The sequence below is a fragment of the Dermacentor andersoni genome, chromosome 9 (assembly GCF_023375885.2).
Source record: "Dermacentor andersoni chromosome 9, qqDerAnde1_hic_scaffold, whole genome shotgun sequence".
In the NCBI taxonomy this organism is placed as follows: domain Eukaryota; kingdom Metazoa; phylum Arthropoda; class Arachnida; order Ixodida; family Ixodidae; genus Dermacentor; species Dermacentor andersoni.
This window is the reverse complement of record NC_092822.1, coordinates 102,312,607-102,337,065: the sequence shown is the minus strand read 5'-3', so window position 1 is coordinate 102,337,065 and position 24,459 is coordinate 102,312,607. Positions and strand designations below refer to the sequence as shown.

At 44.2% G+C, this 24,459-nt stretch overlaps 2 protein-coding genes across 2 annotated transcripts in view; both read left to right on the top strand.

Moving 5' to 3' along the window:
- The window catches only part of LOC129384001 (uncharacterized), a 43,063-nt gene that overhangs the window by 14,446 nt on the left and 4,158 nt on the right, over positions 1 to 24,459 (top strand). Inside the window, exons 3-6 of the mRNA XM_072284384.1 lie at positions 1,871 to 2,027; positions 5,969 to 6,090; positions 13,204 to 13,348; positions 18,040 to 18,240. Coding sequence (XP_072140485.1) covers positions 1,871 to 2,027; positions 5,969 to 6,090; positions 13,204 to 13,348; positions 18,040 to 18,240 — 625 coding nt within the window. The remainder of the gene's footprint in view (positions 1 to 1,870; positions 2,028 to 5,968; positions 6,091 to 13,203; positions 13,349 to 18,039; positions 18,241 to 24,459) is intronic.
- Positions 14,273 to 16,755, top strand: LOC126523658 (piggyBac transposable element-derived protein 4-like). Its single transcript, XM_072284383.1, has 2 exons — positions 14,273 to 14,543; positions 14,757 to 16,755. The coding sequence occupies exons 1-2, from the start codon at positions 14,486 to 14,488 to the stop codon at positions 16,532 to 16,534; spliced, it is 1,836 nt and encodes a 611-aa protein (XP_072140484.1). The 5' UTR covers positions 14,273 to 14,485; the 3' UTR covers positions 16,535 to 16,755.

The window sequence follows — 24,459 nt, the reverse complement described above, 5'->3', positions numbered from 1 at the left end:
AACATATCATTCATAAACACTTAGTGCTTTTCCTGTAATCAAAGAATCTGCTATCTAACATACATCATGGGCTTAGGTGCGGTTTTAATACGAAAATACAGTTATTTGAGCTTACGCATCACATTTTCCTTAACTTGAATGTTGGCAACAAGGTTTACGCCATCTTTATAGACTTCTCTAAAGTATTTGACACGGTATTACATTCTAAATAAACTCCTTGCTAAATTTAGCGCTGTACTAAATATTTCGCAGCTAGTTCACTGGATTCCAAGCTTTCTTTGATTTCGCTCTCAGTATGTCTCTTACAGCTCGACCGAGTCTACTGCTGTTGATGTGACATCTGGAGTGCCTCAAGACTCCGTTCTTGGGCTACTGCTTTTTTTAATCTACATAAACTATGTGACTGTTAACACCTCTTCTAACATTCGTTCTTACGCTGATGATTGTGTTTTATATGAAATTATTAACTGTTCTAATCATCATTGCCACCTCCAGGAGTCATTTTCTAGATTTTTTCACTTTGTGCAACACCTGGCAAATGAACGTTAAATTTGCTAAAACCGTCCGTATGTCCTTCTGTAAAAAACTTCTCTTTTTTCATTACTCCTTCGATAACCACGCTTTGTATAGAACATCCGAGTAAAAATATCTCGGTGTCATTTTTGCTTATAACATGTCATGGTCTAATCACGTTGATTGCATAATTTATAACAAAGCACTAAAAATTTGATTTCCTACGTCGTACACTATCCAAAAGATAATAAGCTATTACTAAATACATCGCTAATACATCCTCTTATTGACTACGCATCTGTCGTTTGAAATCCTTATAAGCAGTGTGAGATTAGCGCGCTAGGAACAATTCAGAAAAAAAGCTGTAAGATTTATACGTCACCCTTGTGATCGTGACTTTTCACCCTTTTCTGCACTTCGTTCCTTGAATTTAACTTCGGTCTACTGACGTCGCCGCATAGCATTATTAGATTTCTTGCACATCATCTTCAATTCTTCCGCTACACTTTAAAGAAACGACTATGCTAACCTAGTGCCATGGTCATCGACAAGACGACACCACAACTCAAACCTGAGGCCCACTTTGCACGCACTAATATGTTGAAATACAGCTTTTTCCTTCGTTCCATAGGACACTGGAATTCCTTACTTGGCTCTATTCTCTCATGCCCATCCCGAAATTTTGTATCTGCCATCCAAGATGTATGGTCTTAGCACATCACCCGCATCACTGTATCGTACTTCACGGTGTACAATTTCCATCTGTTAATCCACGCCCGCTATAGCGCTTATTGCGCTGCGGTATGTACAAATAAACAGAAAGGGAACATGAAATAAACTACGCCATCTGAGCAGTGTCAACTGATCCCTAAAATTAAAACGCCTCCCCTCTAAATCTGTAGCGCTGGAAGAATTGAGCGGAGGTCACTGGACCATTTCAGGCGCCTCCACTATAGGTTAGCACTAAAAGACGTATAGCTTCCTCACTTTGAGGATTCACTGATCCCGTTGTCTTGTCTTCCTCAGTAATCTTCAACGAAGAAACTTGGCTGGGTGCTATTTTGCCCCGATCGCAGAGATCAGGAAGTTCTGCTTACAGCGCGAATATTTCGAACGCATAGGAAACACTCTGAGTTGAATTGAATTTCTTTGGGTAGGTTATTCTACGCTCTTGGCTCAAATAGTGCTTGATATTTGTCAGTGCATTAAATTATTACTGCTGCCCTCTCCGGTCGTTACTTAATGAGGGTAATTCGGCTGAGCAGCTACATGCGTGTTGTCTTTGTGCCTGCTGAAGCCCGTGAAAGAATTCATTTATCACGTGCATATTTTTTTTTTTACATTTTCAATCCAACAGAGCACGTCGCGACACGGCTACGGCATCGAAGGACTCTTCCATGAAAGGTCATTTGCACAAGTTGTTTACGAAAAGAATTTTCCATTACGGCTACATCAACACCAACACCTTCGAGTTCAACGAAGAAGGGATGGTTGAGTCGCTGCGCATACTAAAGGTATGTATATGAGCTTTTCGCAAAACAAAAGAGAGAAAAAGAAGTTTGCCTAAGTGCAAACTGGAAGCGCGTGATTTGTCTTCACGGTAGCAAATAGGGATGTGCGAATATTCGAAAGTTGCCAATGACGAATCAAATAGTGTCGTATTTGATTCTGTCTTCGAATCGAATAGTCAGTATTCTAAAATGTTAATATTTTTGTAATACTTTTCAAAAATCTCAAAACGGCAACTGCGCCCAAACAATCATAACATCGGAAAAAAGTACGGTAAGTCCCCCCCCCCCCCCCCGCCAAGGGCATATTATAGACATAGAACAAGTGGACTTTCATATTGAAGCAGGCCACGTGACTTGGGTAGCCATACTTTACAAGCTGTGCCGCGATCATTCGCGCTCTGTTCATCGAAGCAACTACTTGTTTGCGTCTAATGCTCCATTTGCGCTTTTAATAAGCAATGCTTCATAAGGTACTGTGTCATAGAAACTTGCTAACTTTTAAGAATACTGGGATGTGAACGTGCGATATTATATGTCAGAATGACTGTTCATTCGAAAATTATTCAATTCGGTCTTAACAATTGCTATTCCGTACCCCTAGTAGCAAACGATAGCTACATATATATATATATATATATATATATATATATATATATATATATATATATATATATGCCTTAATGTTTGGAGCATTTGCTGCCATTTTCTGCCATGCGACTGGAGCGTGGTTGATTATGACGAATGCGGAGCCTGTGGCGGAAGGGCCAAATATGGTCAAATAGGGCCATGGCCGTGTGGTTATGTACGTGTGTTCCGCCTGAGTGATTGAAAATTATTCTCTCTTAACGCTTAAATATAGCCTGTTTGGCCGTGTGGCCAAAGAGTGGAACTATAACGAAAAGGCTTTTAAAGAAAGACGACTTCAAGAGCAGCGGCAAGCAAAATGAAAATCCTTACATTGAAATGAACAGGCAATACCATGGATTACAAATCATAGCGCAATGATGCTCTGCCGATGCGCTTTTACAGTTGTATATTTGCTGAATTCCCGCTGTCCGATTTGTTGTCAGAGGAGCAGCGATAAGGACCTTCTTTTACCAGTGATGATACTGCGTCTACGGTGCGTTGTGACGGAGTAATTCTAGCGCGAAATGATTAAAGCGATAAGCTGCTTAGAATTTTCGCGTCGATGGGCAGTTGCTTCTGCCATGCATTCCCATCAGAATATCAACCTGGAAGCATAGAAACATGGGAGTTTTTCAGGCAATCACACACAGTACGTTGATTACTACGCAGACTTGTATGCTCTTTTTTATGTGTTCTGACGCTTAAAGTTTACTGTTCCTGGTGACACATGTCATTGAGGTCCTATTCATAAAACAAGACCAGTGTAGTGCAAATATTCCTTTCGTTATTATCGATACTTTTCAGATCAAAGACTACTCACGACAAGTCATTCCTTGTGAAAAAGTAGCCAGAGTACCATTCGGACCTCTGGATTAGCCTTAAGATATAAACAAATGAAAATAATTATTTACATAACTACTGCCCTTCTTACACTTCAATGTATTTCCTGATTGGCCGGAATTTAGCCCACCGTCGTTCACGACAATAGTCAGTGTGACAAAGGTACGACCACCGCGACTGTGACCGATCGCGGATGGTGTTTTCGCAAGTGTCTTGTAAATACCTACAACTGTTTTACGCGTGACTTAAACAGGCGTGCTATGCAATAATATTTGCACGGCTTTCTTTATCGGCGCTCATTGAAAAGGCTAACGCGTGAAATAATCACCAAATAAGAAGCCATATTATACAGAGTGCCTCAGCTAAATTTAGCTAAGGTTTAAATATACGCCGATACACTTTAGTGGGACGTGACCAAATGCATTTTGTTGGTTATTGCAGGGAACAATGCACACTATTCTTTGTATAAAGATAAGTAATCGTGCATGTAGCGGGGTGGTGCCTATCTAGTTAATTTCTTAGAGTAACCTCTAGACCAACCTTGTCCAGTTTTACAGGGGCGACTCTCGTTTCTCATCCGCTTAATTCCCTGAACGTCATGAAAAACCTCTTTTGTGCAGTATTGATCCGTCCACCAAAAGAGTCGGGACCCCATCTACCATGACCGGAAAGAATGTGCAAGAAGAGCTATTACACACACGAGTCATATTCGGCTGTGTGCCACCCAGTCACGTCACCTGGGTGGCACAAAGATACAGCATCTGCAGCAGCCCCATGCTCAACACGAAAGAAAAAAGAACATTCCGGCAGAACCCATCTCACGATGAGCGTCGATGTTAATGCGGTTGATTAGCATTCGAATAATGCAGCGACTGTACTCCTTAACCTGCGCTGTAATGTGAATGCACAAACAAAAATTGAAGCATAAATGTCTTTCACAATATTGTATAATGTACACATTATCTCGTTTATTTGTATTTTCTACATCGCACTTGCTTGTTTCTTGTTATACCGCATTTACTCGATTCTAAGCACCCCCTTTTTTCCACGATCGCGATGCCCAAAGTGAGGGGGGGTGCTTAGATTCGAAAAATCTAGAATGACCCCCCCCCCCTACCACTCCCTCTTTTCGCTGGGACATCACGGCGAGATGGGTGCGTGAAATAGCATTTTATTTTACAAACATTCCAAAGAAAAATCGTCGCAGACAGTGAATCCACCGCTTGTGTAAGATGCTCAGTCACTATCACTGCCACTCGAGTTCGTCGCACCACTTGAACTGCTGCTCTCGGTATCCCACAGCAGGTCGTCTTCCGTTCCGTCGAAGTTGTTTGTGATCGAGCACTTCTTAAATGATTTGTCCACAGCGTCCACTTGGACCCTCTTCCACGCGTCAGAAATCCACTTTGCGATGGCTGATGGCGACGCTTTGTGCAACTTTCCCGTCGGCGTCTTCTTCCGTTCAGGGTTTCGCACCCACTCTTCGTACTCCTGTCGTAGATTGGATTTGATGGGCTTGTTCACTAAAACATGGAGGGGTTGCAGCACTGGCGTCATGCCACCCGGAATCAGAACCAAGTCGCTGTTGATGTTTCGAACCTTTGTCTTTACCTCCGGGGTCAGATGGCCGCGAAACGCGTCCAACAGAAGCATCGACCGCGTGCCTGCAGGTCCGCCGAGCAATGATTCCAGAGTGAGCAAGCGCGTTTGGCGGCCTTGGCTAAGCGCTCTTCCTAACAAATAGGGGGGTGCTTAGATTCGCATGCAAACTTTTTTCCTAACTTTCTCGCGAAAATAGAGGGAGGGAGGGGTGCTTAGAATCGCGAAAATACGGTATTTGCTTTTTTCGTACATTGGATCATCATGTAAGCCGAACGCGCTTAGGAGCAAGAGCCCCTGTCAGGCCAAATTGCCTTTAGCTCTTGTTTGCTCTTTCTGTAATGAAGAAAGGAAATAAACTTCCAACTTCAAACACAGCGTCGCCGTCATCGAAACGCATCATGTAGGAAGCGTGTATCGCAGCCGAGCTCCTAGCTCTCTGGTGCTTTACTCTGGACATGCTGCGCCATCTGGTGACGCCGTCGCGAACCCCGCACGGTGCCTCTGAGATGCGCGGCTCGCCGGTGTGCGTAAGAACTGTTTCCCCGCTGGTCTCTCATTCGTGACGCAGCGCGCTTTATTGTCGGATTCCTGCCCTTGAAAATTTTCTATGACGTGGCTTCGATTCCTCCCAGCACCAACGTATTTGACGTTCTTATTTTTTTCTTATTTTTTCTTTCGTAGAAAACCGCCTGAATAAGGTTTGATACGGACAGCATACATATACGTATCGAAAATTGAGTGAAGTTCCCCGTAGAATGCTAATCGCAATAGAAAAATCTGGATAGACTTGCTCAGTTACAACTGCTGACTTATAAGCCGCACTAAAAGTTGTCTAAGAGCGCTGACTGATTTTCGTAAAAATGAATAATTCGCAGCGGCTCACGAGTTACTTGGAAGACCGGAAGACCCCTCAGCGCCCGATCTACACCGTAATGGCGTCGACATGGACTCCGTACTATGATGAAATCTCGGCTTCGAACGTGGCAGAGGCGTTCAGGTAAGCGAGCTTACATTTTGCAAAAAAACAAGACTTTAGGCCAGTGTATGAAGATAATGCAAGAATGAAACCAAGACACTGAACAAAAAAATGTTTTTAGCCAGTGCAACGTTTTCATGACATATCCACACTTCTAGTTGCGCCAGGGTCTCACTCAAATGGTAATCTGCATCGTGGCCCTCTGTCAGATGCAGGTGCGCGCCTTAAGACTTCAGCATTTAGTTTTCCCCATTATGTAATTTTGTAAAGAAAACTAGGAATATTAATCAAGTGACCGTGAAAGTTACAACTCCTTGTGACACTTCTGTGGCGATGCTGCAAAATTTGCAGCAATTCACATCGAGATTACGGAATTTTTTTGCACTTATTAATGAAAAAGTTGGCACTGCAATTGTTCAACCATTATAATAATGATGAGAAATACAGCAACTTCAAATGCATTAATAGACTGCGCTGCAAATTTATTCCCACACCTAGAGTATTTTTATATTTAATATGCGCAGTTCACTTCGCATTTCCTCGCTCCTTCATATTTTTGCGATATTGCGCTTAGCTTTGCGGCCTCTTACATGTATTCTCAATTAAGCCTCTTAATTCATAGTTTTATATATGTGACGCTATTGCTGTTCTTAACATATTTATGGAGCTTGTGGTACAAAACTGAATGTACAAGAATGCATATCAAAAAATAATAAACCGTACCGATTCGGTTACTCTGAGTTTCAAGGTGTGTAAAACCCCGGAACATGCAAAGGCGATTTTCAGGGCAGAGAAAAATACCACATTTGGGGTATTTGTATGGGGCATTGTTAGAAAATATTTTTGTAAGGAAATCACAAAAATCTTTTCGGTCTTTCTACAGAAAATTTACAGACAATGTGCCACCGAGTCTGCAAAAGACGTACACACACATACATTATGACACGGCCTCTATCACCTCCCTGCTACGAATTGGTGCATGTTTTTATTCTGCAAATACTGCACGAAGCATCTGTAGTCACAGGATGCAGAAAGTCTGCGGATATTCTGCAGAACGTACACTGTAATCAGAAATAATTAGGCCATATGATGAGAGTAAACTGCATGTCTTTTGGCGATTTCCCTCCTGCGAGTTGAGCTCACTCGCATACACGGGAACAAAAAAAAAAAATGGGACCAACACTGCATTGCACATCCGTGAGTCCCCATTGAAATACTTACATATAAGACTGGACGACAATGCCAAATGTTGCGATTGGAACAAACTAACCAAGACAAATACCTACAATATACTCATGAGAAATGTGGGTGACCACGCCACATTAACACTTGACAAGGGCCAAATGCGGAATTACGAAAGACATCGGGTACCACACGTGAACTAGACACCGAACAAGGAGAAACCATAGGGGCGTAGATAGTCACAATTTGTGTATCTCATAACGGTCTCGTCAAAAGCTGTGTGGCAGGCACGTACGCAGGATTTTTTTTCGGGGGGGGGGGGGGGGGCACCACCACTACCACCACCACCGAAGGCCTCTCCCTGCGATCTTTAATTACCCCTGTCCTCATCCAACCGATTCCAACTAGCGCCCGCGAATTTCCTAATTTCATCGCTCCACGTAGCGTTTTGTCGTCCTCAATTGCATTTCCCTTCTCTTGGTACCCATTCTGTAACCCTAATGGTCCAACGGTTATCTAACCGGCGCATTACATGACCTGCCCAGCTACATTTTTTCCTCTTGATGGCAATTAGAATATCGTCTATACCTGTTTGCTCTCTGATCCAAACCGCTCTCTTTCTGTCTCTTAACGTTATGCCTAGCAATCGTCGTTCCATCGCTCTCTGCGCTGTCCTTAAGTTGTTCTGAAGCTTCACTGTCAGTCTCCAAGTTCCTGCCCCATATGTCAGCACTGGTAAAATGCGCTGATTGCACACCTTCCTTTTCAATGATAATGTTAAGCTTCCAGTCTGGAACCGGCAATGTCTGCCGTATGCGAACTCACCCATTTTTATTCTTCTGTGAATTTCCTTCTCATGATCACGGTTCCCTGTGATTAATTGACCTAGGTAAACGTACTCCTTCACAGTCTCTAGTGGCCGACTGGCGATCCTGATCTCTTGTTCCTTTGCCCGGCTATTTATCATTATCTTCAACTTCTGCATATTAATATTCAACCCCACTCTTACACTCTCTCTGTTAAGGTCTCCAATCATTTGTTGTAACTCGTCTGCATTGTTGTTGAATAGAACAATGTCATCGGCAAACCGAAGCCTGCTGAGATATTTGCCGTCGATCTTTACTCCTAAGCCTTCCCAGTTTAATAGCTTGAATTCTTCTAAGCACGCGGTGAATAGCTTTGGAGAAATTGTGTCTCCCTGTCTGACCCCTTTCTCTATAGGTATCTCCCTGCTTTTCTTGTGTAGAATTAAGGTAGCTGTAAAACCTCTGTAGATATTCTTACGCGAAGGACGAGTCAGTAAGGCGAGAAACTATTTACAGATTATATTTGCAACAACGGTTGCAGCTCTGACCGGTTAGATTCACAGCGCGAGCCCAGTTCGTTCTTCCTCCTCTTTTCTGAAGGGATGGCGCCTATGCGCCTCGTTCAAACAAACAAATACCCCACGCATGTAGCAATATTTTCCAAGCTTTTTACGTAAGCGTTCTGTACTCCTTGATTACGTACTGCATCTACGATTGCTGGTATCTCTACTGAATCAAATGCCTTTTCGTAATCTATAGATATAAGCCACGTAGAGAGGCTTATTGTACTCTGCAGATTTCGCGATAACCTGATTGATGACATGGATGTGATCCACTGTAGAGTATCCCTTCCTGAAGCCAGCCTGTTCCCTTGGTTGACTAAAGTCCAGTGTTTGGAGATTATTTTGGCAAATATTTTATATAATACTGGGAGTAAGCTAATGGTCCCATAATTTTTCAATTCTTTAACGTCTCCTTTTTTGTGGATTAGTATAATGTCTGCATTCCAGTTTTCTAGGACCCTTGCAGTCGATAGACACTTCGTATAAAGCGCCGCCAGTTTTCCAAGCATTATGTCCCCTCCATCTTTGATTAAATCAGACTGTTATTTCATCTTCTCCTCCCGCTCTTCATCGTTTCATGTCTTGCAGGGCCCTTCTGAACTCATCGCTAGTTATAGGAGAGTTTCTGTATCCTGTTCATTACGGTTTCTAAGTAAGGTATCGTGACTCCTCTGGGTACTGTATACAGGTCAGCTTAGAATTTTTCCGCTGCTTTTACTATATCTTCGAGATTGCTGATGATATTATCCTTCTTATCTTTTAGTGCATACATACATCATGGTTTGTCCTATGCCAGGTTTCTTTTTTACTGATTTCAGGCTGCGTTAATTTTTTACGGCTTCTTCAGCCTTTCTCATGTTATAGGTTCGAATATCAGTTATTTTCGCCTTGTTGATCAGTTTTGACAGTTCCGCGAGTTGCGTAACGCTGTGCGGCCGCCAGTCCCATACAAACGCGTAGAGCGCAGGACTCTGCGATTCTAGACGTACTGCGCTCACCTATCGCGGTGAGCGCAGTACCTACATAAGCACAGCAGAGAAGTGGCTACGTGTGGCGGTTCGACCGATAACTGTAGAAGCGTCATTCAAAACAAGTAATTGTTCTCCACTTCCGGCGGCGTTTTCTCTACTTCCTTTTTAAATAAAAAGATGTTGATCCATAAATATTCTCATAAACAACGGTTAACTTTTTTTTATTATTCGCTTTTGCTTGCAGTTTGGTTGTTGCCTTGGCTCTCTCCCTTAGTAGATCGCTTAATTTCTCAACTCCTTGCGATTTTTGTTTCCAGTTGCCAATTTTGCACGAAAAGTGCTATACAATTAGGGAAAAACAGACGAGGTAACGGGCGACATTGATCTTGCTTATGGGCTTAAGGGTTATTGCAGGGTTTCATGATGGACGCTCTTTCACATTATTTTATTTGCCGCCTTATCTAACCCATATCACGTGTATATGGTTGCGGGCATCTGCCAGCGTCGCGGCAAGTCGTAACTCAAGGAAATAATGAAGCAAAGGGATAAGTTAAACGCAATTGGCGTTTTCTCCCGCCGCAACTCGTTCCATGAGAGTACAGACCAGCTGAGTAACAGCCGCATCCCTCTCCTGGTCCTAGGATCAGCCTAAACAAAGAAGGTTGAACTAACAAAAGCAACAGCTATGCGCGTGACGGTTGAATAGATGTTGACAACTGAACGCATATCGAGTTAATCGCGCGGTTGCGGAAACTATGAGAAAACTGCCCTTCACATTGCAAGAGATGCCGATAACTACCGCCACCTAAAAGGAGTGAAAAAGGCAGCATAATGCTGACCGATGAAAAGCAGCCAAGTCTCAACATTGATCTGGCGGCGCTTTAGGAATGTGTGAGGAGTGTGGGGAGGGGGGGGGGGGGGGTATGCCACTTGATTTCGGGGGGGGGGGGGGGGGCCCGGGCCCCCCCTTGGGTACGTGCCTGCTGTGCGGCAGCATTATTTATGACCTCTGTTTACGCTGACGAAATCTGTCTCTTAAAAATGAGCTTAAGGCGTAAATCAATACAGGACATAGCTTGTAGGCAGTTCCTTTTTTTTCGTCTCGTTCCTGCAATCAAAGTAAGCGCGAACTTCCTATTTCCTAAAAAGGTGATCAATTCTGAGGTTCTGCCTAAGCAGCACAATTTATTACAATATGTCGTGACTGAGTTGGCCGGTATGAAGCTGATATTTCGGTAAAGAAGTTTGGGCACAACATAAAAGAAGTTTGCAAGTCTGAACAATACCTCCGTCACACGGCATGTGTAATGTCATTCACAGTAAGTGTCATTCGATCATACCGAATGTCATTGCAGTCTTGCATTCCCTGTATACACAGGTATACGAAATGGCATTCCCGATTGATGGCAATGTCTATCGGCTCCCTGCGCACACGGGCACTTGGCAGTCGGCATGCGTGCTTTCAGGTTGTGATTCGCCCTGCAAAAATCGGTGAGGTGGTCTTCGCCCACCTTTCAGCAGCACGCTCTTCTCGTCGTCAGTCCAGTGCACTTTTTTGCTTCTCATTCTCCGCTGACGAAGCTGCAGAGTTGGCTTCCGTATAGTGGGCGGATAAGCTTTAGCGCGGCACCACTTTGAAAACAATAAGCAGAAATTATTCACTCATGCTGTCAACTATCTGCTGATGATTACATCAGATGTGCCAGTGCTCTTCCAACCAGACGTTGCCACTCCCTCAACCTAAAGCCTTTCTTTGCACGTACTAACATGTTCCAACACAGTTATTTCCCGAGAGTTGTCGAGTGCTGGAATGAATTACCCGGTTCTGTTCGTGAATTGACACTACGTGATCTTGTAGAAGCACTAGTGCGATAAGATTGCTTCCCCTTGTTGTTTTTTTCTATTATCTATTATGTTCAACTGATTTTGTTTGTTATCTTTACTGTACTCCACTCCTGCAATAGCCCTGAATAGGGCTGCAGTATTTGAAAATAAATAAATAAATAGAATGAAAACAAAACAAATGAGTGTTTGTAAACATGGCCGACTAGAGGTGATATAGCGTGCACTTGGAGACTGGGGACAAGAATTTAGCTGCACAAACTACTTCAACTATCGTGCTGTGCGTCATAAAATTATTACAGCTCATAACACCAATTATGACAACCTTTACTGTGACTACATTTCGTTTTAGCTTATCGATTTCGTAAATTTTTGCCAAGCCCCTGTAGTCGAGATTACATAAGTCGCACTTGCATGAGTTCTGGAAATTCGTCGAATGTGTGAATAGCGTTAGCTGCGAATCTCATTCAGCATGCCCGTGTAGAAGCAATAAAAATAGCTACGGTATGTAATCTCCTTAGCTGCGAATGACATTACACGTGCCGTGTGACAGGGGTATGAAAGTGTTCTCACGTCAGCTGTAGCCTCTTCGTCCTTTATTTTCAATGCATAACGTTCAACTGTAGGAGATGGACCTCAATCCTGTCGACCAGTGCTCTGACGCCGTGCGGATTCCCAGCGACATCAGGTCTCAACTGCACATCGCGCCCCTTCCCCGCAATATGCACCCCGCAAACAACGTCGGCAAACGTCGGGCCAGGGGTACAGCTCTACTCGAGCATGTCCGCAATAACCACATTGAGGCAAGCTTCGTGGATGCCGCGGCATATGTCCAACAAGAGGCATTCGCCATCTCCATCGTAGACTCCAATTCAAGGCTCACTTGCTGCGCTACGGTACGCACTTCGAGGCCCGTGGTAGCGAAACAGGTTGCAATCGCGCTGGCTGTGCACGATAGTGATTCCAAGGAAGCCATTAAGGCCTACCAAACCGGTATGGTCTCCCCCCAGGCCCTCCGCATCCTCCAAAGCGCCAAAAGTATCTCTCCACATTCTCTCATTTGGTTTCCCGCTCACTTGGGGTCGATTGAGGGCTCTCCTTCCAACCCTAACGAGGGCGCACACGAGGCCGCGCGAGGACTCACTGACCGCGCCGCCTCAGCAGTCCCCCTGCCCCGCGGGGAACCCTTGCTTACGTTTAATGAAATCAACACACACTACTATCTGTCAAGATGGGTATTCCCCCTCCCGCACCCCGCCTTATGCAGGGCGCGGGCGGTTACCCTTCGACTTTTACAAGCCCGTGCGTACCCTAACCTCGCGGTTTTTCATGCCATATACCCTGAAATATATCCCAGTGCGGACTGCCCTGCCTGTGGACTAAGGGCAGCATTGGACCATGTGTTGTGGGAGTGTGAAGCCATCGGCTCCTCCTTCAGCGAGGATAGGTGGGCTGCGCTCTTGGGCAGCCCCGAACTCAGCGACCAAACCCTGGCCGTCCAGAGTGCCCGCGATCGGGCCGTCAAGCTCGGCTTGGCGGTCCCTACGTGGGACTAGCCGATTGGCGCGGGGTCTCCCCTGCGTCTTCTCTGGACCGAAATAAAGTTACTTCACTCAACCGTAGTTGACAAAATTTGTAACCAAACGTAACGATGTAGGTTTTTATACATGCTGATAATTGTGAGCATCAAGTGAACTTGATAAAGAAATTGAATGAAGGATTCATCTCATGCTTCCCTGCTCTTCACACTGTTTCAATTCTTTTCTTTAGGACCGTGCTTATGCCGGACCTATTCATCTCGAAAGCGCACCTATACGACAGGGACAGCAATTTTAAGGACTGCAAAATTTTGCCAGCGAATCTACTGAAACAACCAAAGAATCTTCAGAGCAACAACGTTTACTTCTTCAACTTGGTGAGAAAGCTTCAATACTACATTCCCCTGTAGTATGGTCAGAATAAAAGCAGAATATCTGAATTATAGAATCCGCGTAATAATAACTTAACAGTCTCTCGTAATGGCTACATGGCTTTTGTAGTAGAAACACGAGCCGGATTCATAAATGCTACGCTTACCCTCGATTCACTTTATACTTCTTGTAGTGTATGAGAATAGCAGGGACATCGTGAAGTTATTGTGACTTCTGCTATGACTTACAGCTCATGCGGCACACGAAAGCGTAGCCCTCGATATATGTGTTCGTTATTGAGACTGTTCTATCTCTTTCTCTTTCTTTTTTCTTGGTGGGGGGGGGGGGGGAGAGGCACGTAATTAGAGGCAATACATTGCAGAGTTCTAGGGGGCGCCTGCTTTCTCAATTGAGTAACTATACTTTATATGAGCACGTTTCAACACAATAGAACTTAGAAGCAGCCTCATACTAGGAGGATGACGAGGTCTGGCACGCTACGCAGTATTGATTCTCATGTGATCAGCTGAGTATCTCCTTCGCCATGACTATTTTACGCGTGAGCTTATATTCCCCCGTTTTTGAAGGTTCGCGATGCGGGTGTATGAAGCTCGGCGATAGAAGTTCGCACAACCCCAAGAAGGAGGTGAGCCGCGCAGCTGTCACGGGGTATGATGGATGGCATAGATAAGAACAGGCAAGCGGCACTGCGGGTGACGTCATCGGCTCACCTGGCACTGCCCGGAGTGCATGGCTTCAGCGCTAGATACAATTCGGTGCTCGGAAAGGCGCATAATCTCTTCTTTTTCTTTCCAGGCGCCGATTTAGAAAAGTTTAAAATGAAATTATAGGGTTTTACGTGCCAAAACCACGATCTGATTATGAGGAACGCCGTAGTAGGGGACTCCAGAAATTTTGACCACCAGGGATTCCTTAACCCTTTGTGGGACAGTGGGACACATACGTCCCACATAGTGCTCCACTCTAAAGGGCTCGTACGAAGCAGAAGGAAACCGGAATCATTCTTGTGATGTGCTACCACCTATTGAGAGGTTTCAGTACTTCTTTTAAATATAGTTTCAGCAGCCTCCACTAGATGAGGCAGTGAGTCCAGAACTTGAAACTTCGTTCTTTTTTTTCTGATGCATTGGAAGTTTTCGACTATATGCGATCCGGCAGAAAAGAAAATCAACATGCCTGGTAAGTAATTCCTTTTTTCTGCATTCAGAGAAACAACCCTGGATTAAAATCAGCTCTTGTTTCTGAGATTTGAGCTTACATATAATGAGATAAATGCAAATTTTCAATACCATGCTGAAAAAAGTTGCACATTTTGCTAAGCCTAATGGCAGAATTTTGAGCGGTAATTTTCGAATTATTTGATCTAGAACTTGTCGTTGCTTTCTAATGCAGGCAAGCGATTTCTATCACAAGAAGAAGCTCTCGAGCTCTATTTTAGCATATCGGACGATCCGGACTCCAATGATTCGGATGGGGAAAGCACAGACGAGAATGTCATTCCCGAGCTTGCGCCTCATTGTACAGATGAGGATGCCAGTGCAGATGAAATGGCTGCGTCAACGAGCAGACAGGCAAAACGCAAGGCAACCTATACAAAAAAGAAAACAAAGAGGCGGAAAAGATCGCTAGACCTGTGCGACAACATCGTGGAAAATGAGGAAGAAACGCCGGGCACATGGGGTTGTGACGAGCCAGACCATGTTCTGCAAGTCCCAAAAACATGGGATCCTGAGATGTCACAAAAGTTGCCATCCAAACCGATTGAAGCTTTTTCACTCTACTTCGACGACGAAGTAATGCAGCTCCTTGTAGAGGAAACAAACCGCTTTGCAGAACAGAAAAACCGGCGAAAATGGAAAACGATCACGTTAGATGAGCTTCGGGCTTTCTTCGGCATTCTGATTCTCATGAGTGTAAACCCGAGACATCAGCTGTACCTTTACTGGAGCAGCGATAACTTTTTCAATGCACCAGAAATCTCAAAAGTCATGTCGTTCAAGCGATTCCAATCCATCATGAATTGCCTGCATTTGAGTGACAACACGAAAGAAAAAAAAAGAGGCGAAGATGGATATGACCGGCTGGCAAGAGTACGCCCTCTCATCGATGCTCTGAACAAACGTTTTCAGAAAGAGTACACGCCATCGGCTCATCAAGCTATAGATGAGAGTATGATCCTATTCAAAGGAAGATCGTCTCTGAAGCAATACATGCCAATGAAGCCCATCAAACGCGGCTACAAGGTGTGGTGCCGGGCCGATTCAGAAACCGGCTACCTGATTGCGTTTCAGGTGTATGAAGGAAAAAATGCGAAGCGTCCTGCCAACCAAGCACTTGGAGAGTACGTCGTATTGTCTCTGGTAGAAGGCGTTGAGCCTGGCACGCAACTCTACTTTGACAATTTCTTCACTTCCACTCGCCTCATGGAGGACCTTGCACAGAAAGGAATTCTTGCTGTTGGTACAGTCCGGACAAACAGGAAGGATCTGCCTGATGAATTGAAAATGGACAACAAACTCCAGAGAGGAGAATATATCTGGCGATCAAAAGGAAGCATTGTTGCATATCAGTGGCGTGACACAAAAAATGTGCATGCTTTATCGAATTTTCACCACCCAAAGGACACAGAAGAAGTTGTCCGCAAGCTTGCAAATGGGTCTTCGGTTTCCGTCCAGTGTCCAAAGGCTATATCCGACTACAACACTTGGATGGGAGGAGTCGACAAATTCGACCAAAAGCGCAATGCATACCGAGCTGACAGGAGGTCCAAAAAGTCCTGGTACAGAATATTTTATTTCTTGCTCGATGCAGCCATCGTCAACGCGTTCATTCAAGTAAATGCTGTGAATCCAATGACCTACTTATGGTTTCGATTGGTTCTTGGACGGGAACTCATCAATGGCCAGACATTCAGAACCACCGGCAGCAGGAAGCCGTTCAGAATGAACAAGGAGGGTAGAAAAAATGGCCACAAAATGGTTGGCGTATCGGATGAAGTTCGGTTCATGGGAAGAGAGCACAACCCTGTGAAAGTGGAAAATAGGCGCAGATGCCGTTGGTGTTCCACGAGGGGGAAAGAAGTGCGAACAAGTTTCTTGTGCAAGGCATGCTCAGTCCCGCTTTGTGTGACCTGTTTTGGACCATTCCATGAAGTGGTTAGTCAGAACTAACCTAGTGTGGCACCCGTGTAGGTCAATGGGATAAATACGTCCCACATTTCATTTTCCCATTTAGTGTCAATGGGACAAATGCGTCCCACATTTTTTTCTTTAACTATACATAATAAAACTGTGAAATTTGTTTAGAATCATTTCTGTACACCTCATTTTCAAGTGTAATAAAAAATTTTTTATAATTCTTGCAAAAAATATATGTTGTCCCACAAAGGGTTAACGTGCACCTAAATCTAAGTACGCGGGTGTTTTCGCTTTCCCCTCTCCCATCGAAATGCGGCCGCCGTGGCCGGGATTCGATCCCGCGACCTCGTGCTTAGCAGGTCAACACCATAGCCACAAGTGGAAAGAACAGTTGGTGCTCCACTGCTGTGAAGTAGTGTAAACGGAGCGGGCGCTTCTCATGATCTTGCAGCTGAACGATGAGCTAGAAGGACTGATATGCAACGGCAGCGCCGTCTAGAAGTCTAGAACAACGTTAGTTTACCTATGCCGAAGTTGTCGCTTTGGTCGGAAGATAAAGAAACAACACCAGCGGATCCTAGTAAATGAGATGTGAAACAATACAGTCGTTTAATAATTCAAGTAATTGTGCTATATTGAACTGGGCTGAAAAATAACAGAAATACTTAGACGAAGAATAAGATGAACAATAAGAGAATTATTAGATAAACAATCACAGCAGAAATGAGAGAAAGTACGCCACGCTAAATGCGGGCTCACTTCGTGCAACGAAGGTCGTTTTTTTTTTATTATGTCCTTAAAAGCGTCATTGAAGAAGTGATATTTGCAGAGCCTCTGGCATTATAATGTGACAACCGAGAATGATATCATAATTAGCGTGAATAAGCGCATTATGCAAAGGTGACCCAGCTGCGCTCTGTAAAAGCGAAGAAAATTTTGCTGATATGAATGCCCCGTTTGTACCGATACTATGTTTCTATAATGATGCATCCCGTTGTAGGCTTATGAATATGGGATTTCTATACTTCCCTCTCAAAGGAGGTGGCGTCTCCCCCGTTTTATGTGTTGCCCGGTGCAGCTGTGGCTATATGGAGCTGTTGGACGCATGTCAGAAATCGAAACCTTTAAAGAGGAGAGAACTGGGAAAAAAAAGTACATTCCTGGGATCATAATGAGGCACGCCTTACTGGGGAACTGCGGATTAAACTTGACCAGCTGGGGTTCCTTAACGTGCACCCAATGTGCCGAGCACGATCGTTATCCTTATCGCATTCTAACCCCGTTGGGATGCGTCCATGCAGCCGCGATGGAACCCGTGAGCCCAAGTTTGGGCAGCGCAACGCCATAGCTACGGACCTATACCGCGCTGTGTTATATAAATGCAGTTTGGAGCACGAGAATAACTGGGACGAGTCTACTGTAACTGCTTTGTCGATACCAACCACCATCGACTTTGCGTAGCAATGCGAGGGCGTGAATGATAACGCCTAATCACGTGACACCAACAACTTCTCTCTACACGGCGGCAACGCACGCAGTTCACTGCACTCAGGCACGCCGGCGACCTGGACAAGATGCGGAACAAGGGCGTGAAGACGGCGGCGCTGTCCGTTTCCGTGGGTCTGTACGGCCGCTGGTACTACGTGGACACTGACGGATCAATGCAGGTGCAGAACTACGCCGCTGGTGACACCTGCCACCAGCAGATAATTGAGCACCAGCTCGCTAGCATCGCCGAGGTACGTGAGCGCACCCGCAATTACACCGAAGTGCGACTCCTGGGTGCTTGGAAGGACGCGAATGTATTATGTCCATTAAATGAATTCCGGTTGACTACATTACCTTATGTTTTCACTGACCGTGATCTATCTATCTATCTATCTATCTATCTATCTATCTATCTATCTATCTATCTATCTATCTATCTATCTATCTATCTATCTATCTATCTATCTATCTATCTATCTATCTATCTATCTATCTATCTATCTATCTATCTATCTATCTATCTATCTATCTATCTATCTATCTATCTATCTATCTATCTATCTATCTATCTATCTATCTATCTATCTATCTATCTGCGCAACCATGTTTGAATTCATGAATAGTGTCTGATTTAAGCGCAGGACGTTGAGAGGCGACAATTTAGACCTGTCACAATTTATCAGTAATTTCACTTAGAAATTTGAATTTTTTTGGCACGATGGCGGCCCACAATGGGACACATATAACAATACACGCATTACATAGCTGCCGCGTTTCTTTATTATTTACTTGCTACAGAATCCTGCATTCGCTCCATGGAGATAGAGCGGTAGGAATGTGAATAATATGTATGCATATTTTCTTTTAATTCGAGCACGTATGTAAGAAAATAAAGGAACTACAAAAGTTATTCCAATCGCGTCACTAAAGAATAACTTTCTGCTTATTTGGACATCATTTGCAAAATGAAAAGCGTTTTCTTCACTAATTAAACCAATTACATGATTAACTTCTTTGTTACGAATTTTAAGGCAAGTTATTGTACTGTAACATTGAAGGGAATTCACTACAGTCTAGTTCCGTCTTTATACTTTGGAAACGGCCATGGAAAGCGAAAATATCTGGCGTCAACAGATTCCTTAAATTTAGTCGATTACGCAGGCTGCCCCGTAAAGCGCGAGTCGCAGTGACGTAGCGCAGCCGGCTGTGACGTAGGGGGGCGGCGTGAAGTGAAGCTGGGCCGTACGGCGCGATAAATCAGTGCGCCCGACCCCTGGAATCAGTGCGGGTGTTGGCCCGACCCCTGCAGCCGTAGCGGCGGTGCATGCAATCGGCAGCTGCGCACAGGAGCAGTCGGAACAAGAACGAGGGCCGCTTCACTTTACGCAACGTTTCTTACGTCACAAAGGATTCGACATAGAGTCGCGTTACGAGGCATCGCGCTCGTAATCATATAAACTTAATTTGACGCCAGCAACTTCAATCTGCATAGCCGTTTTGAAACATGTAAGCACTAAACTAGACTAATGTGATGCTTCCCTTCAACTGTCGATTACAAACATGTGTCGCAAAACTTGTAACTAAGAAGCTATTTAGTAGAATTAGTTTGCTAGTAAATATTGTAAAATAGTAGTAAATATATAGTAGTAAATATCGCAAATATAGTAAAAAGAATGTTAGACGTAACGTTAAGAGACAGAAAGAGAGCGGTGTGGATCAGAGAGCAAACGGGGATATCTGATATTTTAATTGACATTAAGAAAAAAAATGGAGCTTTACTGGTCATCTAATGCGTAGGTTACATAACCGATGGACCATTAGGGTTACAGAATGGGTGCCAAGAGAAAGGAAGCGCAGTCGAGGACCGCAGAAGACTATAGGCGGGAAGGTGAAATTATGAAATTCGCAGGCACTACTTGGAATCGGTTGGGGCAGGAGAGGGTAATTGGAGATCGCAGAGAGAGGCCTTCGTCCTGCCGTGGACATAAAACAGTCCAATGATTATGATGCTGCTGCTGATGATGATACATGCCGTAGAATATACCCGACTCATCCCAAACAATACCATAAAATATGAAGAAAACATCTGATTTGCAAGCATTCCCCCGTTCCCGGGCATTATTTCCTGCAATTTTAGAGCACAAATATATGGGCGACTGCATGCGCGTTTCCAAAACAAGTTGGCCTCAGCCGACGCGATGGTATGCTACATACGCAGAGGTGGCCACAACATATATGCCACCATGCTAGAAGCTTGCAGAATGCCTTCTACTCGCACACAAGACAAATACGTGGATGCAAAGGCTGTTTTCAGTCGTTCAGAAGACAAATATTCCAGTTCCTGGCTTTTGAGCTCTTTTGGGCGTTTTGCCGGCGCAAGCACCACACTCCCGTGTTATCACTCTTGGCAATCGCTCGTCGCGTTTGCGACAAGCGCGAATACCGAAAGAAAGTATATGTTGCGGGGCCATAGAAAGCGTCACAAACTTGTCCCACTAGGATTCAGTAAACGCCAACTATTACACTATGCAGAAATTATCATGTATGCCGATGATACATGCATTGTATTAACAGCCAAGAATCTTACAGAATTGGCGGCAAAAGCTAACGCTGAGCTCGACAGAACTTCCAGATGTTTTTTGGCCAAGATTACCGTCAATACTTGAACAAGAAAATAGGTTGTGTTCCATTCTCCACACACAAAAAAGAAAGATCTGTGATGCCAAAGTAGAACTATTTATTAATAGCTGCCTTCTGGGACAAAATAATTCATATAGATGCCTTGGTGTAGTTTTTGATAAGTATATGCACTGGCACGAACACATCAGTGCTGTTGGCGCCAGAATAGCATCTGGATGCTGCACGTTGGGATTAACACGGAACGTTTTTGAAATCAATATTTGCGCATTGTGTATCTTGCCTTAATTCACAGTCGCTTATTATACTGTATTGAAACTTGGGGATGCACTTATAAAACGTATAATATCCCATAAGAATATTAGAAAAAAGTGCAGTTAGAATAATGACACAGTCTACTTACACCGCTTCAAGCAAGCCTTTCTTTTGAGAGCTCAGAATTTTACCGTTTCATCAGCTACGCGACTTACGAATTGCAGAGATTGTATACTACGTCGTTATGTTTAGCCATCCCTTTGCGGCTGCTCTGTTTCAGGCATCAGCACGTCCCACTAGAAATGTCACATTAGGTAACTTTAATCTTCCTCCCAGTAGCAATGTTTGTGGTCACAGGGTACTAGAATTTGATGGTGCAAAAATATGGAGCAACATACCACCCAAAATAAAACATTCTCAGAACTTTTCCAAGGAACTTAAAGAATGTTCTCTGCAGTTGCTTTAGTTTACATGATTTTCTTTTTCATCATCATTCAGACATTACAGATTACAAACTTACATATTCTGTTTCCCTTCACTGCAACGTCCCACATGTCAATTTGTATATAACGCAAAGTGTTGTTCTGCTTTCTTGTACCATTTTGAATCCAGACGTCTTTTTTGCACTTCTTAGTTTGTTTCCTTGTACACTGCATGACACAGCATTCCATATTTTTTCACAAGTGCACGAAACTTTACTATGGCACTGAAGTATCTGCATGCCCTTTCTGTAAAAAAAAAATTCTGCCATACCTGTTATTTCTTTTGCTGTTGCAGTTCAGTTTAGTTTCAGTTTGGTGCACGGAAAAGCACACCAATTATTTTCCTTAGTTTCACTCATTGTCACGTTTTTACTGTTCTTTATTGTTGCCAGTATTATATTTTCTTTTGTCGGACCTATCACTACCCTTCGGCTATTGGTCCGGAAAGTTCTTTGTAATATAGGAATGCTAAGATGAGTAAAAAATAATCAAACAATCAATGAAACTGTCATCACAACCGAGCTGCTTTTCGCTAACTGCGTCACAACACCAGGTGCGGCCACTTCGCTTCAAAAGTACCCCAAAAATGACGAAATTATGTACAATAATGTTTGGGACCAGAAAAACCGCCAAAACGTGTCCAAGTAAAATTCAGCACACGCGAAACTAACCGCGTCACACGCCCGAGCTGCTTTTCGCTAACTGCGTCAGAACGCCGGGCGCGGCTACAGTGCTTCAAAGTTCCCCCAAATGTAACGAAATTAGGTACAATAATGTTGGGGGTCAGAGAAAGCGCCAAAACTCGTCCCAGTAAGATTCATGGTTCAGAACGAAATTCATTTGGGCTAGAAGGTGCATACCTGAAGTAGGAAGGAACAGCGCCAGCTAAGACGATCACGAGAGGGAGAACGACACAGGACAAGCGCCTGTCCTGTGTCGTTCTCCCTCTCGTGATCGTCTTAGTTGGTGCTGTTCCTTCCTAGTTCCAGTAAGTTTCAGTACACGCGAAACTAACTAGCTCCGTCAGACGGCCGAGCTGCTTTTGGCTAGCTGCCTCAGAAAGCAGGGTGCGGCGAGCCTGGCCTGCCCAAACACTACTGAAATAAGTTATAGTAATTGTGGGGCTCATAGAAAGCGTCGTAAACATCTCCCAGTATGAGTCATTCACTCAACTACGCCAAGACGTCCGAGCTGCTTTTCGCTAACTACGTCACGAGTTTCGGTCCCGTGCAGTAAACGCCTAAATTGCTTAAAATACGTCGCAGCCTGTCAAACAAAATTTCTCACCTTTCCGTAGTCCAATAGTGCAGTCGCGCCTTGTCGAAGTGCGGAAGGAACGCGGGAATACGCCGGGATCCCAACAAACAGGCAACATCCAAAAGAGACGGGTCGTTGAACACGCGAACTTCACATGCGCAGCCGGCCTCGCTCGCTTCGGTGGCGTGTCTGGCATGCCGTTAGCTTGTGGCTAGGTAACGCAAGAAAAATAAGTCGCAAAGTAAAGGTTCGTTCATACGCAAAAACTTTTCATTTTTAGCGGCAAAGAATACAACAAATAAAACGCTGTCTACAAGGTCATTTCACATTCCTTTTTCTCGATGCGCGCGTCAGCTAACGGATGAACACAACGCTTGACGTGTTTCCTGTTGCCAGTCTTCGCCGTGTGTCCCTTGTTGTTGAATTTCTCTGTGGTAGTACACTGGCAGCAACTTCGTGCTGCGCGGCCGTGCGGACCATTTCTTGAAAGCGAACAGCGTTGGGGTGCGCCTGCGGCTCGCACCTCTGCGCGTGCTGTGTTCTCGCCGCTCAGTTTACGTTGAAGCGATAGACAGCACGAAGGTCACTTCGCTTGGTGCTGCTGCCGTGCTTCCTCACACCGGCGTTTCGACAGCGCGTGTCCGCTGTTTTTACTTCTAGCCCAATTCAATACATAGATTTAAATCTGTATTTGTATATTGGGCCTATTTACGGTTAATGTTGTAGTTTCAGGTATTATATCGCGAGGTTTCAAGACATAGTGATGTCGTTTAGAGATGTGTAGTGCGGTGTTAACCCATATCTCGCTTTCTTAATGCCAGTGCTCTCATAGCATAGTTGTGGAGGAACTTCGTGCGAGGGCTCACTTGTGCTTCGGTGCCTCAGCAAAGACAGCTGCAAATTTACCTGTATCGGCGCGACACAAGTTTGGCGCCGTTACTCACCGACTATAAATCTCGCAGCACACATTTCGTACGCCTTTCAGAGACTCGATCATGTTCTGGCGATTAGAACCCGAACGCACGCAGACGCACTTGAGAGTACATGGGCTTACGTATGTTGAATACAGAACCTTTTTTTTTTTTCATGCTTCGGTGGCTTGACGAAGCATAACGACGTGAGCATTATTTACCTTATTAAATGTTCTGATGATACCCCCATGCCATGAAGTATTACTTGCGAAAGGTACGCTGAGCTATTTCGCATCTGTCAGGCACAGTAATACGATGCCTTTTTTTCTTGTTTTTCTTTTCTCAATAAAATATGAACTAAGTGAAGGCGTACATATTTTTTGCTTGTGTAACAAACAGAATAATATAATTCTGTAATATTCATTTTGTAATATAGTCTTTCAGATAACAGATATCGCTAATGGTACGAATGCCCTTGATTTAAGCTGTGTGGTCATAGGCTTATTTTCGTCTTTTTATCTTTATGTGGCGATGTGTCGGTTCGTGAGATCACTTAACACGAAGCTGCTATATGCCTCGCCAGAGTGAGCATCTGAAGACAAATATCTCGCCGCAGCTTAGACAAAACAAGGTACACTGCGTTCTCAAGAAATGAATCGTAGCCGAAGTGCCATGCCCTTCCTTTGTTTCTTTAATGCCGGTGCATAGCAAATAACAGCACGTACATATACTGAACAACTCGCTTAGGCCGGTGTAACAATGTTGTTCCCCATGATGAGCACGTTCACATGTGTTAAAAGCTGTTCACCGAGTCTAATCAAGCCATGTATTTAATGTGCCGACGAAACACATGCATAAGAAACATGTGTCCAAACGCTATTGTTGGGTATACATGGTTTACTAAATATCATATAGTGGTTCTACGCCA

Excerpts from the sequence above, each read along its gene's own strand:
- LOC126523658 (XM_072284383.1), top strand. The coding sequence starts at position 14,486 with ATGCATTGGAAGTTTTCGACTATATGCGATCCGGCAGAAAAGAAAATC. Across the intron at positions 14,544-14,756 it reads AAAGAAAATCAACATGCCTG|GCAAGCGATTTCTATCACAA; the intron begins GTAAGTAATTCC and ends TTTCTAATGCAG.